The 12916-nt window shown below is 42.3% G+C and overlaps 1 protein-coding gene across 2 annotated transcripts; it reads right to left on the bottom strand.

Moving 5' to 3' along the window:
* Positions 1–1758: 1758 nt before the first annotated feature.
* On the bottom strand, positions 1759–12604 carry TUBA8 (tubulin alpha 8). Of its 2 annotated transcripts, XM_085570038.1 has the most exons (6): positions 10292–12604; positions 9532–9644; positions 6785–7007; positions 5983–6131; positions 4763–5443; positions 1759–3999 (listed from the first exon to the last, which is right to left on the bottom strand). In XM_085570038.1, the coding sequence occupies exons 3-6, from the start codon at positions 6810–6812 to the stop codon at positions 3712–3714; spliced, it is 1146 nt and encodes a 381-aa protein (XP_085426164.1). In that variant the 5' UTR covers positions 6813–7007; positions 9532–9644; positions 10292–12604; the 3' UTR covers positions 1759–3711. The 2 variants fall into 2 exon arrangements, with proteins under 2 accessions (XP_085426164.1, XP_021407585.1); XM_021551910.4 differs by lacking the exon at positions 9532–9644.
* Between the last annotated feature and the right edge of the window lie 312 nt (positions 12605–12916).

The following is a 12916-nucleotide window of genomic DNA, read 5'->3' as shown; positions in this document are numbered from 1 at the left end:
TGCTTAGTTAGGAGGAGAATTATGTCTTAAGAAAGTTTTAAGCTTTGCCTGCAGAACTCAGCCATGACACGCCACTTCCAAAGCAGGTAGCAGGAGAAGCCTGAGCCCAGAAATGGGCTCAGATGAAGGGATGGCTCAAACTGAAAGGTGCAGTGTTTGAGTGTCCAAACACAATGCCCCTGGGACAAAAGCTGCTAGCTCCTGATAATTGCCTAATGTCCAAAGAGCTCCAAAACGTGCATTGACTGCTTCAAGAGCAGGGCTCCTGATCACTGAGTGTCCTTGCAAATAAAATAAATTGTAATCTTGGTGGTCAGGATGAGATCTAAAACTCCTTAGGCAAGTTAAGAAATCCACATCCAGTGTTACGGCAAATCAGCCAACATGAATTGCCTCATCCCAGGCATGAATGTCCCAGTACTTCGAAGAGTTTTCGCAGCTGAATCATTGTGTAAGGGAGGCATGACAAGGACTTATCCCACTTAGACTGAATCTCGGTCGCTGTTACAGGTAAAAGTGATCTAGCCAAATTAATAATTAATAAAAATAAGTTTTTATTCAGCAATCAAAATTCGGTCTCAGACAGCCACAAAGGACAGTGCCAAGCCCAGGATCAGTGCTGGGTGAGACACAGGTCTGACCACTACAGCAGAGGGGCCCCTACATTCACCCTGACCGTCCTGTTCAAGCGGTTTTCAAAGAGCTTATTCTGCCTGAAGCAGTGTTCTTGTGATCAAGCTTTTCTTCCTTTCAGACTCCTACATACCTGTGAAAAATGCATACTTTATGATTGGCTTTTCGCAAATGTTACAATGAATATTATATGTGTAATGTTAGAAAGTTATGCTGTATTAATTCTCTTAAGTAGTGTGTTAAATACAGTTTTAGGTTGCAACATAATGTTGAAATAGAAACTCTACGATGTAAGATTTTTTTTTTACTGGCTCAAGCAAGAGATGAAATAATCAAGAAACTCTTCATACAGAGATGGCAGTGATTTGGGGCCCATAAAGAGTTACTGCCTCCTTATCAGAAAAGACAAACATTCTTCCACCTTCTCTCCAGCTTTTTGGAACCACCAGGATTAAGGGGAAGAAGTTGACAAAAACCAAAAAAGCTCTTAATTTGCAAGGAATTTATGCATCATGTATGAGATGTATAAATATGCAACAAGCTATTGCTTTTAAGGTTATTCCTTTGTACACAAGGCATGCTTGTCGTTACTTAGTGTCCAAGAGCATCCGGACACCCAGAATTCTTTGCTTTTTATTGTCTTGTAATTGTCCTAACTCTAAATTTTACTACTCTAATTGTATTACTATTTTTATATATTATTATTAAACTTTAAAAATTTTAAAAACCAAGTGATTGGTGTTTTTCACATGTTAATGGAGTTTCTTTTCTCTACATTGAGTTGGAGAAAACCGTGTCCGAGAGCGTGATGTATGTCCCTGATTGAGTTACTGGAACTTGGCATTGAGATGTATCTTTCTGGTGGCTCCAGCTGTCTCAATCTTAGATATTTATCCAGTCGAGCTTGGGACTTCCTCGGGTCACCTTGGGGAATGACACATCTCCAGGCCAGCTACGTTTATTCATTTGTAAATGAAGTCCTCCTCCCTCTTGTCAGGTGGTTTCGACATATGTGAGGCAATCCCCTGGCTCTGACTCACATGCTTAAAATTTTATACAAATATCTCTCGGCAATATAACATATGATATCTATATATATCTATTTATAGACACCAATTATCCATATTACATGTAACATTTTATTATTTATTCGGCTTGATCATTTTTACTAATAACAATGTGAACAGCAGCAAGGTTTGCTTGGCTTGTTGAGTGAGACTCAGAGTGGGATTTAGTGAAATCCCTGCGTAAATCAGTGTCCAGGGAAGCTCCGGGGTGCTCAGTGAGCATGAGGAGGGTCAGGGCTGCCCCAGGTGTGCTCAGTGAGGATGAGGAGGGGATGAAGCAGCCCCAGGTGTGCTCAGTGAGGATGAGGAGGGGATGAAGCAGCCCCAGGTGTGGTCAGTGAGGATGAGGAGGGGCTGGCCCTGCCAAGGGCAGCTCTCAGGGAGTTACTGTACCTGCTGGAGTGGGTGATCTCTGGAATCTCTCCAGGGACAGCAGTGACACATCTGCAGGGCAGGGGGAACACCTGGGTGCTCCTGGGGCATTGCTCAGGGTGTGCAAAGGGACAATCCCTGTGCCCCAGGACAGGAGAGGGGAGCAGCACACCTGAGCAGGTGGGGCAGCACAGGGAAAATCCTTTTCCTTTCTCTTTTTTATTTCATCTTCCCAATCCCCTCACAATGCCTCTAGTCTCCTGCCCAGTCCCTCCCCAGTGTGCCCCAATGACATCAGAAAAAAGAGGAGTTCGATGGAAAAGGGGTTTAAATTGAGGGCAAAACCTACTTTTTCATTATTCTATGTGTTTAAATTGAAGGGGATCCACCTTCACCTGTGATTTTAAGGGTATCAATTAAAGGAAAACTTGCCTTTTCCATTATTTAGGGTTTAATTGAAGGAAAATCTCCCTTTTTTCAACATTTGGTATTTAAACAGAGGGGGGAAAGGGCAGAAAAAGAGAGAAAAATGGCAGGAAAGATGAGATGAAAAAAGAGAAGAAAAAGGGGCAGAAAACATGAGGTGGAAAAAGGATGAGAAATATAAGGGGGAAAGGGTGGGAAATGTGAGGTAATTAACAGTCGTGTGTTAATTAACAGAGAATTTATGAACACAACTGTGAACAAAGGAGAGATATTGTCTTACTTTTTGAGAGAAAATCTGGCAGAATCAGTCCCACAAAGGTTTTCAGGTTTGAAAGTTCAATCTTGAAAGGCAACTTGGGTGTTTCTAAGAATTGCCTCACTTTTTATAGGTCCTTCTTGAAAGGAATTCTCTATTAGCATCATAAAAAAATAATCCAGATTCTGAAATGAGCAAGGAGGATCACAAATGCATGTAGGAGAACCTAATCAAAAAGCAGGACAATATCTCATTTGTTGCACAAAGGTGTTAATAAATTCCCAATTAGTTTATGCATGAGCATCTAGGTACTCCATGCATAAGTGCCCAGTTAATTTTTCCATGAATATCCAATTAAATTTACCCTCCTTATGCCTTGGCATATCTTCTTGGAGGATTTCTTCCACCATCTTCCCAGGCACAGAGGTGAGGCCAAGAGTTTGGCAGCCACCAGGAGCCTCCTTTCTGCCCTTTTTAACACTGGGGACAATGTTTCTCTTTTTCCAGTCCCCTGGGACTTCACCTGATTGCCATGACTTTCCAAACATCCAGCAGAGTGCTGTAGCTGACTGGGTATCCCATAGAATCCCGGCTTTGGCAGGTGTCTGTGGTGTCCCTGTTTGCTTATGCAGGAGCAGGAAGCAGGGCTCTGCAGCTTTTTGGGATCATCTCCATGGAATGTAGTGAGTTTATCATGTAACTAGAGCTTAGAGAGGCTCACATTAAATGTGCAAGGGAGAGCAAGTCTTTTCACATTACTGGGAGTTGTGGGGCATTACTACAGCTGATGATGTCATACAGGAAAATTTGCCTGTCATTTATGTAATAAAAAATGTCCTCCCCTAAATTTATGTTCATAAATTTAACGTACAGAAAAGCTGACCTAATTGTTGACACATGCAGTACAGTGATGCAGAGACAATTCTGTGCTCACCAGGAACAAAATGTATTTTAAAATCACTCCCCATCATTTTCTTCTTCAAATGAGTCAGTTCCCACTTCTTCATAGTCCTTTTCCAGGGCAGCCAGGTCCTCTCGGGCCTCTGCAAACTCTCCCTCCTCCATGCCCTCACCCACATACCAGTGCACAAAAGCTCTCTTGGCATACATCAGGTCAAACTTGTGGTCAAGCCTTGCCCAAGCCTCAGCGATGGCTGTGGTGTTGCTCAGCATGCAGACCGCCCGCTGAACTTGGGCCAGGTCTCCACCAGGAACAACTGTAGGAGGCTGGTAGTTGATCCCCACCTGGAAATGGGAATGTGAGACAAGGCTGTAAAATAAGCAGGAGGCAGTCAAAGAGCTGAAGAAAGATGAGTGAAGTTACAGATGCTGGGGTAGAGTGGTACCAGATGGCAAATGCCATTACAAATGTCAAAGAGCATGAAACACACCCTAATATCTATACTATTCTACTGCTTAATGCACACTGACGAGTTTGTAGCTTTCTTAACTAACATAAAAAGCTGGTTCCCAGTTGGAAGTTTTCATTGTTGAAGGAGCTGTTTGTATGAGAAATACTTTTCCACTGGTAATGTCTGTATTATTGTTGAAAATATATTTCCAGACACTGCTGTGTAACCAGTGGGGATAGGCTGTATAATATTTCTAGGTTAACTAAGAGATTCCCCAATATCAGCACTTCCTTTATTAATTTTATCAGCTTTGATTTTTCGTCAGTTTTAGATTGTGCCTCAGAGGCAATGCTCATTGGCTGTTCCAAAGATCAGATCTGAAATTAAAATTTCTTTCAATTTTAACCCATACACACTTTGAATTTTCACTTATTTAAATATGTAAGAGCCTGTGTCAATGGGATGTCCAAAGGAGAAAAGTCACATTTTATATAAATGCATCCTTCTTAAGTTCACTGGGAAATATCTATATTCCCCTGTGTTCCGGGGGAAATAGGAGAAAGAGATGAGACAGAAAACTTTAAAAATACAAGTTTTCTACTAGACTGAACCTCCCCTTTCAACACTAAAGAGAAGCTTGTGGCAGCCCTACTCACCTTGAAGCCTGTCGGACACCAGTCGACAAACTGGATGGTTCTCTTGGTCTTGATGGCAGCAATGGCCACGTTGACGTCCTTGGGGACGACGTCACCACGGTAGAGCATGCAGCAGGCCATGTACTTGCCGTGCCTTGGGTCACACTTCACCATCTGGTTGTTGGGCTCGAAGCAGGCGTTGGTGATCTCGGCCACCGAGAGCTGCTCGTGGTGCGCTCTGTCGCAGGAGATGATGGGGGCGTAGGTCACCAAGGGGAAGTGGATGCGTGGGTAGGGCACCAGGTTGGTCTGGAACTCCGTCAGGTCCACGTTGAGGGCACCGTCGAAGCGCAGAGAGGCGGTGATGGAGGACACGATCTGGCTGATCAGGCGGTTCAGGTTGGTGTAGGTGGGCCGCTCGATGTCCAGGTTCCGGCGGCAGATGTCGTAGATGGCCTCGTTATCCACCATGAAGGCGCAGTCGGAATGCTCCAGTGTGGTGTGCGTGGTCAGGATGGAATTGTAGGGTTCCACCACAGCAGTGGAGACCTGAGGGGCTGGGTAGATGGCAAACTCCAGTTTGGACTTCTTTCCGTAATCCACAGAGAGGCGTTCCATCAGCAAGGAGGTAAATCCAGAGCCGGTACCGCCACCAAAGCTGTGGAAGATCAGGAATCCTTGCAGCCCAGAACAGGCATCAGTCTAGAAGGCAAAAGAGAAAGTGAAACAGCGGCAGCTGGAAAAGGTGGGAAAGACTTTGCTCTGTGAGCTGAAGGAGTGAGCAGTCCTAGGCAGTATACAGCATAGATTTCATGTCAAGTTTTCCTGGGAAAAGGTTGGTGATAGTTCCAACCTTTGCTTTCCTGGATGTCTCAGCTTTTGACAGAGGGATCTGTCGGGGCCTCTCTCTCTCTGAACTCCACACTGCTCTGTTATTCTAGCTGAAACCAGCAATGTACAACTGCATAGCCCACCCTTCAGTATCAGAACTGGGGCTGTAGGGCTGTGCTAATAATGAAAAATTATATATTTGTAACTACTTTATAAAAATGCCTGGAGGCATGCAGCTGGGAAGTGAGCTACTGGGCTTCTCTCTTCTATACCACGTCCAAGATACCATCTGTGTGACTTGCGATCTCTTTTCTGAACCGTCAGTATAGTTTGCAATTAACAAGCTGTTAGCTCTGCCCTTCTTTCATCTGTAGAGTCCAAACTGCTGTTTCAGAACTACTGGGTCTTACCAGCTTACGGACACGATCCAGCACCATATCAATGCTTTCCTTGCCAATGGTGTAGTGGCCACGGGCATAGTTATTGGCTGCATCTTCCTTTCCAGTAATCAGCTGCTCTGGATGAAAAAGTTCCCGGAAGGTGCCAGTCCGTACTTCATCTGAAGAAGAAAGAGAAATTGTAAGAATGTGCTCTAGTGCCAACAAATTCTGGTTGTTGTTGGCACCAGTGCATGCTCTCAGTCACAGGAGCTCATGATGCCAAAAGACAGATGCTGATTGAGAAGGGAAATGTCTCTGGAGCATTTTTTCATTGTTGCATTTGTTTGATTTATTGTGCATCTTCAATCCAGCCACTTATCTTCTCATGAGCTTGTTGGTGACAAGTACAGCCTGCATCCACAAGTCCCCAGAAAAAAAAAGTGTGAAGAAATTCAGGTGTCCCAATTTTTAGACATTCTTCTATTCTTGGAGGGAAGCGGTCAGGGTCCCGCTTTGAATCCAAACTGAAGCAGAATCTGAATGGCAAAAATGTAATGATAAACAAACCTAAAAGTTAATTATTGATGCAAAGAGAAGTTGTATGCACTCTTTGTACCAGCTATTAAATTGCTGGGGGTCCTCTTGTTCTTATGTTTGCAACACCTGTGATAGAATGTGGCATCCTATGTCACAAGAAAATTAATTTAATGCTACCTAGTGGTAGCCTGAGGTGCAAAGGGCCACTTTGTGCCAGTGAAGACTGGTGACACAGCATGCTGATATGGGGAAAAGCAGTCTCATCTCCATTTCGCAGGTTTGTTTCTATACTGACCTACCACAGTTGGTTCCAAGTCCACCATTACAGCCCGTGGCACGTGCTTCCCAGTGGCTGTTTCATTGAAAAATGTGGTAAAAGAGTCATCAGAGCCGAGTTTGTCCTGCAGGTCCTTGAAGGTGCCATCAGGCTGAATGCCATGCTCCAGACAGAAGAGTTCCCAGCACGCATTTCCTATCTGCACTCCAGCCTGGCCAACATGAACAGAGATGCACTCGCGCTGAAGGGAGAGAGGAGAGGCAGGGTCAGAAAAATCAGTGTACCTTAACCCTCCTTATTCCTGGTGTTTACCTTTTCCCAGTGTATTGCTTTTCCAAAAAAGACAGTGAATTGTCACTGTCAGCTGTTCATGTGGTTGTTCAGTCCCATGACCACAATGAGATTGCACATGCACATGCCAGATACTGGGACAGTTCTTTAAAAAATTGAGATCTGTGTGCTATACTACAGAAGTATATTAAAACAGTCAGGAAAAATTATTTTCAATTACACAAACCCCACCTTTCTTCCTGGATTGGCTCTGCTGAGAAGCACATCCCAGTTTAGTTTATTTTTACTCCTGGCTGGAACCTGACACAGCCATGTGGCATCCTTCACCCTTATGTAACCCAAGGCAGGTGATGCCTTTTGATCCTTCTACCCTCTGATAGCACGCCAGCGTGGAAACTTGGAAGAGTTGCTTTCACCTAAGGAAATTATTCCAGATTTTCCTGGTCAAAACAAATGTTCCTTCCAGCTCCTGAGCAGGCATTAATTTCACATCATGGGTCCATTGCTTGTCAGGCAGTGCCATTGCAGTATAGTGTATTTGCATGATTTCCAGCATTGTTTCTGTAGCAGCCAGGAAGAGAAAACTCTGTAACACCAGGCTAAAGCAGGCAGGTGTCAATTGCTCCAAAATCCTGTACACTTAAAAATACAGGAGCATGAAGGCCCTGGTGCTGGATTTCATAAGTTCACAAGCAAAATTATAAAGCAAATACTTCTGGATTAGTCCCAGCAATTGCAACTCTGTGCATAGTGTGTAGTGAAAAGTTTTTTTGAGGACAGAGTGGTTTCATGTATGTGTATATTTTTAGATTTGGTTTCTGTTTTGGAGCAATTAAAGCTGCCTGAGCTCTGGTTTTGTGATCCCCAGGGCCCTGTCTATCCTAGGGAATAAAAAAAAGACAGGTCATAGTACTGAACTCTGGCCTGTCATCTCCTGTGTTGATTGATAATTCAAAAAATTGGCACAGTTTTGGCCTAGGCCAGTTAATATTTTTTCAGACAATGCTTGGGCACCATGCAGAAAACAACTAATTGTCAAGAATGGTTTCCAGTGACCAGCTCACTGACCACTGCCAGGCTTTGGAGAGGGAAGGAGAATTGAGATGCCCAGCTATGAAGCAGGCCTGGCTTTAAGAGCAGAGGATGGTTCTCACTCATTCTTGTTTTGTAATATTGCATTTAGAGATAACCAATGGCACTATCAGATTTGACCAGTTTTGTTTTGTTTTTTTTTTTTTTAAATTAAATTCTGTAACTGCTTACCTAGCAAAATCATTCTGTGATCTGAGAATTAAATGTATCCTTCCCAAAAACTAAATTTTCAGTCACAATGTGTCACCAGCAAAATCTCTGGAGCAGTGTTTTCTTCACAATTTCACATGTATTTGTGTTTAAGAAACATAACTGAAGACATTTTCCCAGAAGCAACTAGAATTTCAAAATTCAGCACTGCTCCAGCTAGTCATTCCCCAGGAGTTCAAATGAACATGAAAGCTCAATTTAAATCTTTCATTCAAGGAAATAAATCATTTTGATTTAGTACTCATTTCTAAGCTGAAATTTTTTGCTGACTCTGCAAATGCATGAGCTCTCAAGTGTACTTGCACAACCCTGTTTTTGTCAATTGAGTTGTGCAAAAGTCTCTGAGTTGAGTGACAGTGGGGCTTCTTAAGTCAGTGTGTTGCAATTTGGAGGATTATTCAGGAGACACCTAAGGCATATTTGGGCTTAGGGAATTCAATTAATGCTGACTTTCCACAGGGCAGGCTCCTGCCTTTTCTTTCAAATCCCAGTGTAAATCTGTGAGGCTGGCAGGCAGCAAGAAAATTAAGTGTTTCTTTTCTTTTCAAACACAGCAATGATGCCAACTGGATTTTAAAAAGGATATCTTTTAAAGCAAAACAACAATTACAAGTCAAGCAGTATTTTAAACTTAAAGAGCTGCTTTGCTCACTTCTTTAGGTATGTAGAGGAATTGGTCTGTTTTTTCACAGATAGAACAAGTAAATGCTGCCTTAGGAAGTTAATATAGTAAAGCTTCATATAGGACTGTAGTTGAAGACATTTCAGACTGAGTTTTCAGCTGCACTAGTTTGAAACTATATCTCAACTCTGTATTTTGAGCCATTTCATCTTCTTCCCCAGCAGGAAATACTCTGGAATTTGGAAATACTCTGCCAAAGAGAGAAGACAGTGAAAAAGAGGTTTCTGACTTTGCATAGTGAACAGCATTAAAATAGATGCCAGACTTTCACAAGGGAAGAGGGTGGGCCTTCTGCAGCGTCACAGTCAGAGTAAACTGATCTTTATGTGATATTTTATTTTGGAGCCTGTTCCAAACTCATATTTCACATCCCACCACTAATGTCTGTAGACCCAGGACAGGTCTAATAAAGAAACAATAGAAAGGACCAGATCCTTTTTGAAACTAAACCTTTGGGACAGCTTTGACTCTTAAAAAAACAAATTAATACCTGGCTCCAGGATTTACTGCAAAAGGCAGACTTTAGTCTTCCAGCTGTTCCACAAACATTGTCACTTCCTTAGGTCTGGGAAGCCCGTGGAAGTATTTTGCCTGTGAGATAAGCTGGCAGAAAGTATCATAGCTCTATCTCTGCACCAAAATTAGACTCAGTGCTAGAAATATACTGGGGTACAAGGTGAAATGGATTTTTTCACATTCTAAGAGGTTTTGAAAGATTTATACAAATTTATAACAAACACCCAACACTTAAAAACAAAGGGCATTTTTTTTCACTTACTCAAACACATACATATATAAAAGGATTCATGGACTCCAGAAACACACATGCATACCCTCTATAGCTATGGACAGTATAGCCATTGGGGCTAAATTAATTTGAAACAGACACAAAGGTAAATAAGTTTTTTTGGTTTATTTCTAAAAAAAATTGTCTCATATGAAAATGAATTGGTGTTGAGAAAACATGGTCACAACAGAAAGTACCAAACAGCTAAGACTCCATATCTGTTTTATAATCCCAATATAGTGGGATTATAAAATAATATAATCTCACTATTACTAGTGAGATTATAGTTATGTAGTGGTAATGCTTCAGTGAGGTTTTCTGCACTCCTTTCCCATTCTCTTACATGGTGAGTGGTGTGTGAGATCAGGGTTCGGTGGCAAAACCTGCTGATAAGGACAGCAGACCCCACTGCCTCCCCTCACCCACAGCCCTCCCAGTCCCCGTGTGCCCCCATCCCCCTTACCATGGTGTCTCCAGAGGTGTTTCCCTCCCTTTGGGAGCGCTGGTGGCAGGTCTGTGCTGGAGCCTGGCTCTGGGCTGCAGGGCAGGAGGCACCCTGGGCCTGGCACCTGCTGCTGCGCTTCAGCGTCACAGCGCCGCGACACGAGGTCACCCTGCTGCCTCCAGCACCCCTCCTGTGCAAACCCAGCCACACAGCCCGGGCTCACAAACACCCCAGCTTCCAGCTCAGTGCAGCCAGGGTTGGCACGCTTGTTGATTTGGAGCGTGGCCATGTAACTCGTGTTTACACCGTGCTTTCTCACACCTTGGGGGTTTTACATCACCTGCAATGCACACGCCATCCCAGCTCCCTGTTCTGCCAACACGTACTTCTGTAGATGAAAATCACACCTAAATTCCAGTACAGAAGGCATAAGAGAGCAAATGAATGGAAAAGAGAAGGATAGAACAAAAACAAAAATAGAGATCTGGAAAGTAAACATAATTACCATACTTAAGTGTGCTCTACTAGCACTTTTAAATAATCTCCTGGCTTCTCTATTAACATTTCAATTTACTTCTATTACTTCTCTTTCCATGTGCAGTCATCCAGGCTGTCAGGAGTATGGGACAGCTTGCAGTACAGACTCTCACTTCTCTGCCCAAACAGAAAGAAATTTGTTCTTTATTACAGTGTTTATTATCTGGAACATTCTGACACCAAATTAGTGCAGTTGCCTCCACCACTTTGCTCTTTCTGCCCTAGCTCACCACTGGAAAGCATCAGCTTCTCTCAGCAGAGAAATCCTCCTGTTTGCAACCCCTGGGTAACAAAGAAGAAGACACACTTAATTGCTTGAATGTGTCATGTATCCCCAGACTTTATAAATGTACTGTTTATGATGATGTTTAATCAGCAGACATTAAGTAAACAATTCCTAAAATGTAGGTTAATCTACTCTGTCATGATGATACTAATAAATTGTTCTGCCACTGCTGGTAACACAGAAGTACCTTCTTTAACACCTATATTTTAACAGTGAGAACTAGTTCATACTGGTTTTTATAAACTCACTTTGGTATAGTCTTCATTTTGCTGTTCTTTACGTAAACCTGCAAATAATTACTCTGATTTTGGCTGGAAAAAGCTACAGAGCCATAATTTCTGGAGCCATAATAGTTTTTAAACAAAGAAAGTCCGTTATCATTTTCATCTGCAGCTTTGCTTAAGCTGAATTTCAGAGTTCTTCAGAAAACCATTAGCTCATTGCTTTGAGAATAAAGAATAGGTTGCTCTAGTGTTTTTCTTCTAGTGGAAGTAGTAACATTCCAGACAAGCTCTAGTGCTCTGGACAATCTGAAATGTTAATGCTCACAGCTTCAGAGAATCAGAAAAGGGTCTCAAAGCAACTACTTTGAGCAGCCCACCACCCAAAACCTATTAGGCACACTTTGAGTCAATGTATCAGCTCTAGCAGCAACAAAATCTAAAAGAGGTCTGTGAATTACTAAATTATTTGCAACTGTCCTTTGTGGCATTTTCTCTGCCAGTGCGAGACCATAGAGACATGAGGCACATATGACCTGGACCTGGATTCTTGGAAAGTAAGTCATCTTGATGGATGCTGGCATTCAACCTCTGTGGGCAGATGGTGAGCTGCCATATGAAACCTAAAGCCTTTTTCTCTAATTAAAAATAGACACATCTCTGAAAATGGCATTTTTGAATAATCTAGAACTCAGAAGTAGTGTTGTACTGGTTTAACCCCAGCTGGCAACTGAGCACTAAATCAGAAGAGTCAGAGGGAACCTGTGCATTGAGGTATAGTTTAACACACAAAGCAAGAGTTGTGCACACAAGCAAAGCAAACCAAGGAGTGGATTCACACTTCCCATGGGCAGGCAGGTACTCAGCTACAACCAGGACTACAGGGCTCCATCACTGCCTTGGGCAGACAAACATCATCACCCTGAATGTGACATGATTCCTCCTTCTTCCCACAACTCAATATGCTGGAGTTTGAAATGCATCAACAGACAAATGAAGGACAGTTAAATGCTTTTTATCCTCTACTGGATGTACCTCACTCCCTCCCTAAAGCCTGGTACCTAAATGACTCACCAATAGTGTCAGAATTATGGATTATTTTAGAACATTATTATGCCATTTTACAAAACAGTGAACTCTTAGTAAGCTCTTAGGTGATCACACAAAATCCTCTTTTGCTTTTCATTTGGGACGTGTAAGTCTTTGCATTTCCCACACATTTTAATACCTTCCTCAGTAAGTGAATGAAGATTTAAACACTTTCCTTGTGTTCCCTGTATAATTGTTTTCTGTTAGTCTGTTGCCACCTGCTGGGAGAACCAGCAGCATCTCATTTCAGAATTTCTGAACTTCCCAAACCTAGTAATGAAGTACCTACATTTATAAAAATACTGGTTTTCAGGCATTATTCCTGAAACAGAGAACTGTGCTATGTATTTTTACTTTTTATTAGTATAATTTTCTCCCCTAATACATTAAGGTCAGAACTGTAGTTATAAATAATATATAGTATTATATATAATATATAATGTAGTTGTAAATAATATAAAGATACATTTATCTAATAATGATGAATACCAGATACTTTATTCTTGGTAG

Source organism: Lonchura striata, chromosome 1A (assembly GCF_050655825.1).
Source record: "Lonchura striata isolate lonStrDom1 chromosome 1A, ASM5065582v1, whole genome shotgun sequence".
Lineage (NCBI taxonomy): Eukaryota > Metazoa > Chordata > Aves > Passeriformes > Estrildidae > Lonchura > Lonchura striata.
The sequence above is the reverse complement of the archived record's forward strand: the minus strand, read 5'-3'. Positions and strand labels throughout refer to the sequence as shown.

Excerpts from the sequence above, each read along its gene's own strand:
- TUBA8 (XM_021551910.4), bottom strand. Across the intron at positions 6,132-6,784 it reads CTTGGAACCAACTGTGGTAG|ATGAAGTACGGACTGGCACC; the intron begins GTCAGTATAGAA and ends TTTCTTCTTCAG. Across the intron at positions 4,000-4,762 it reads GGTGTCCGACAGGCTTCAAG|GTGGGGATCAACTACCAGCC; the intron begins GTGAGTAGGGCT and ends TCCCATTTCCAG.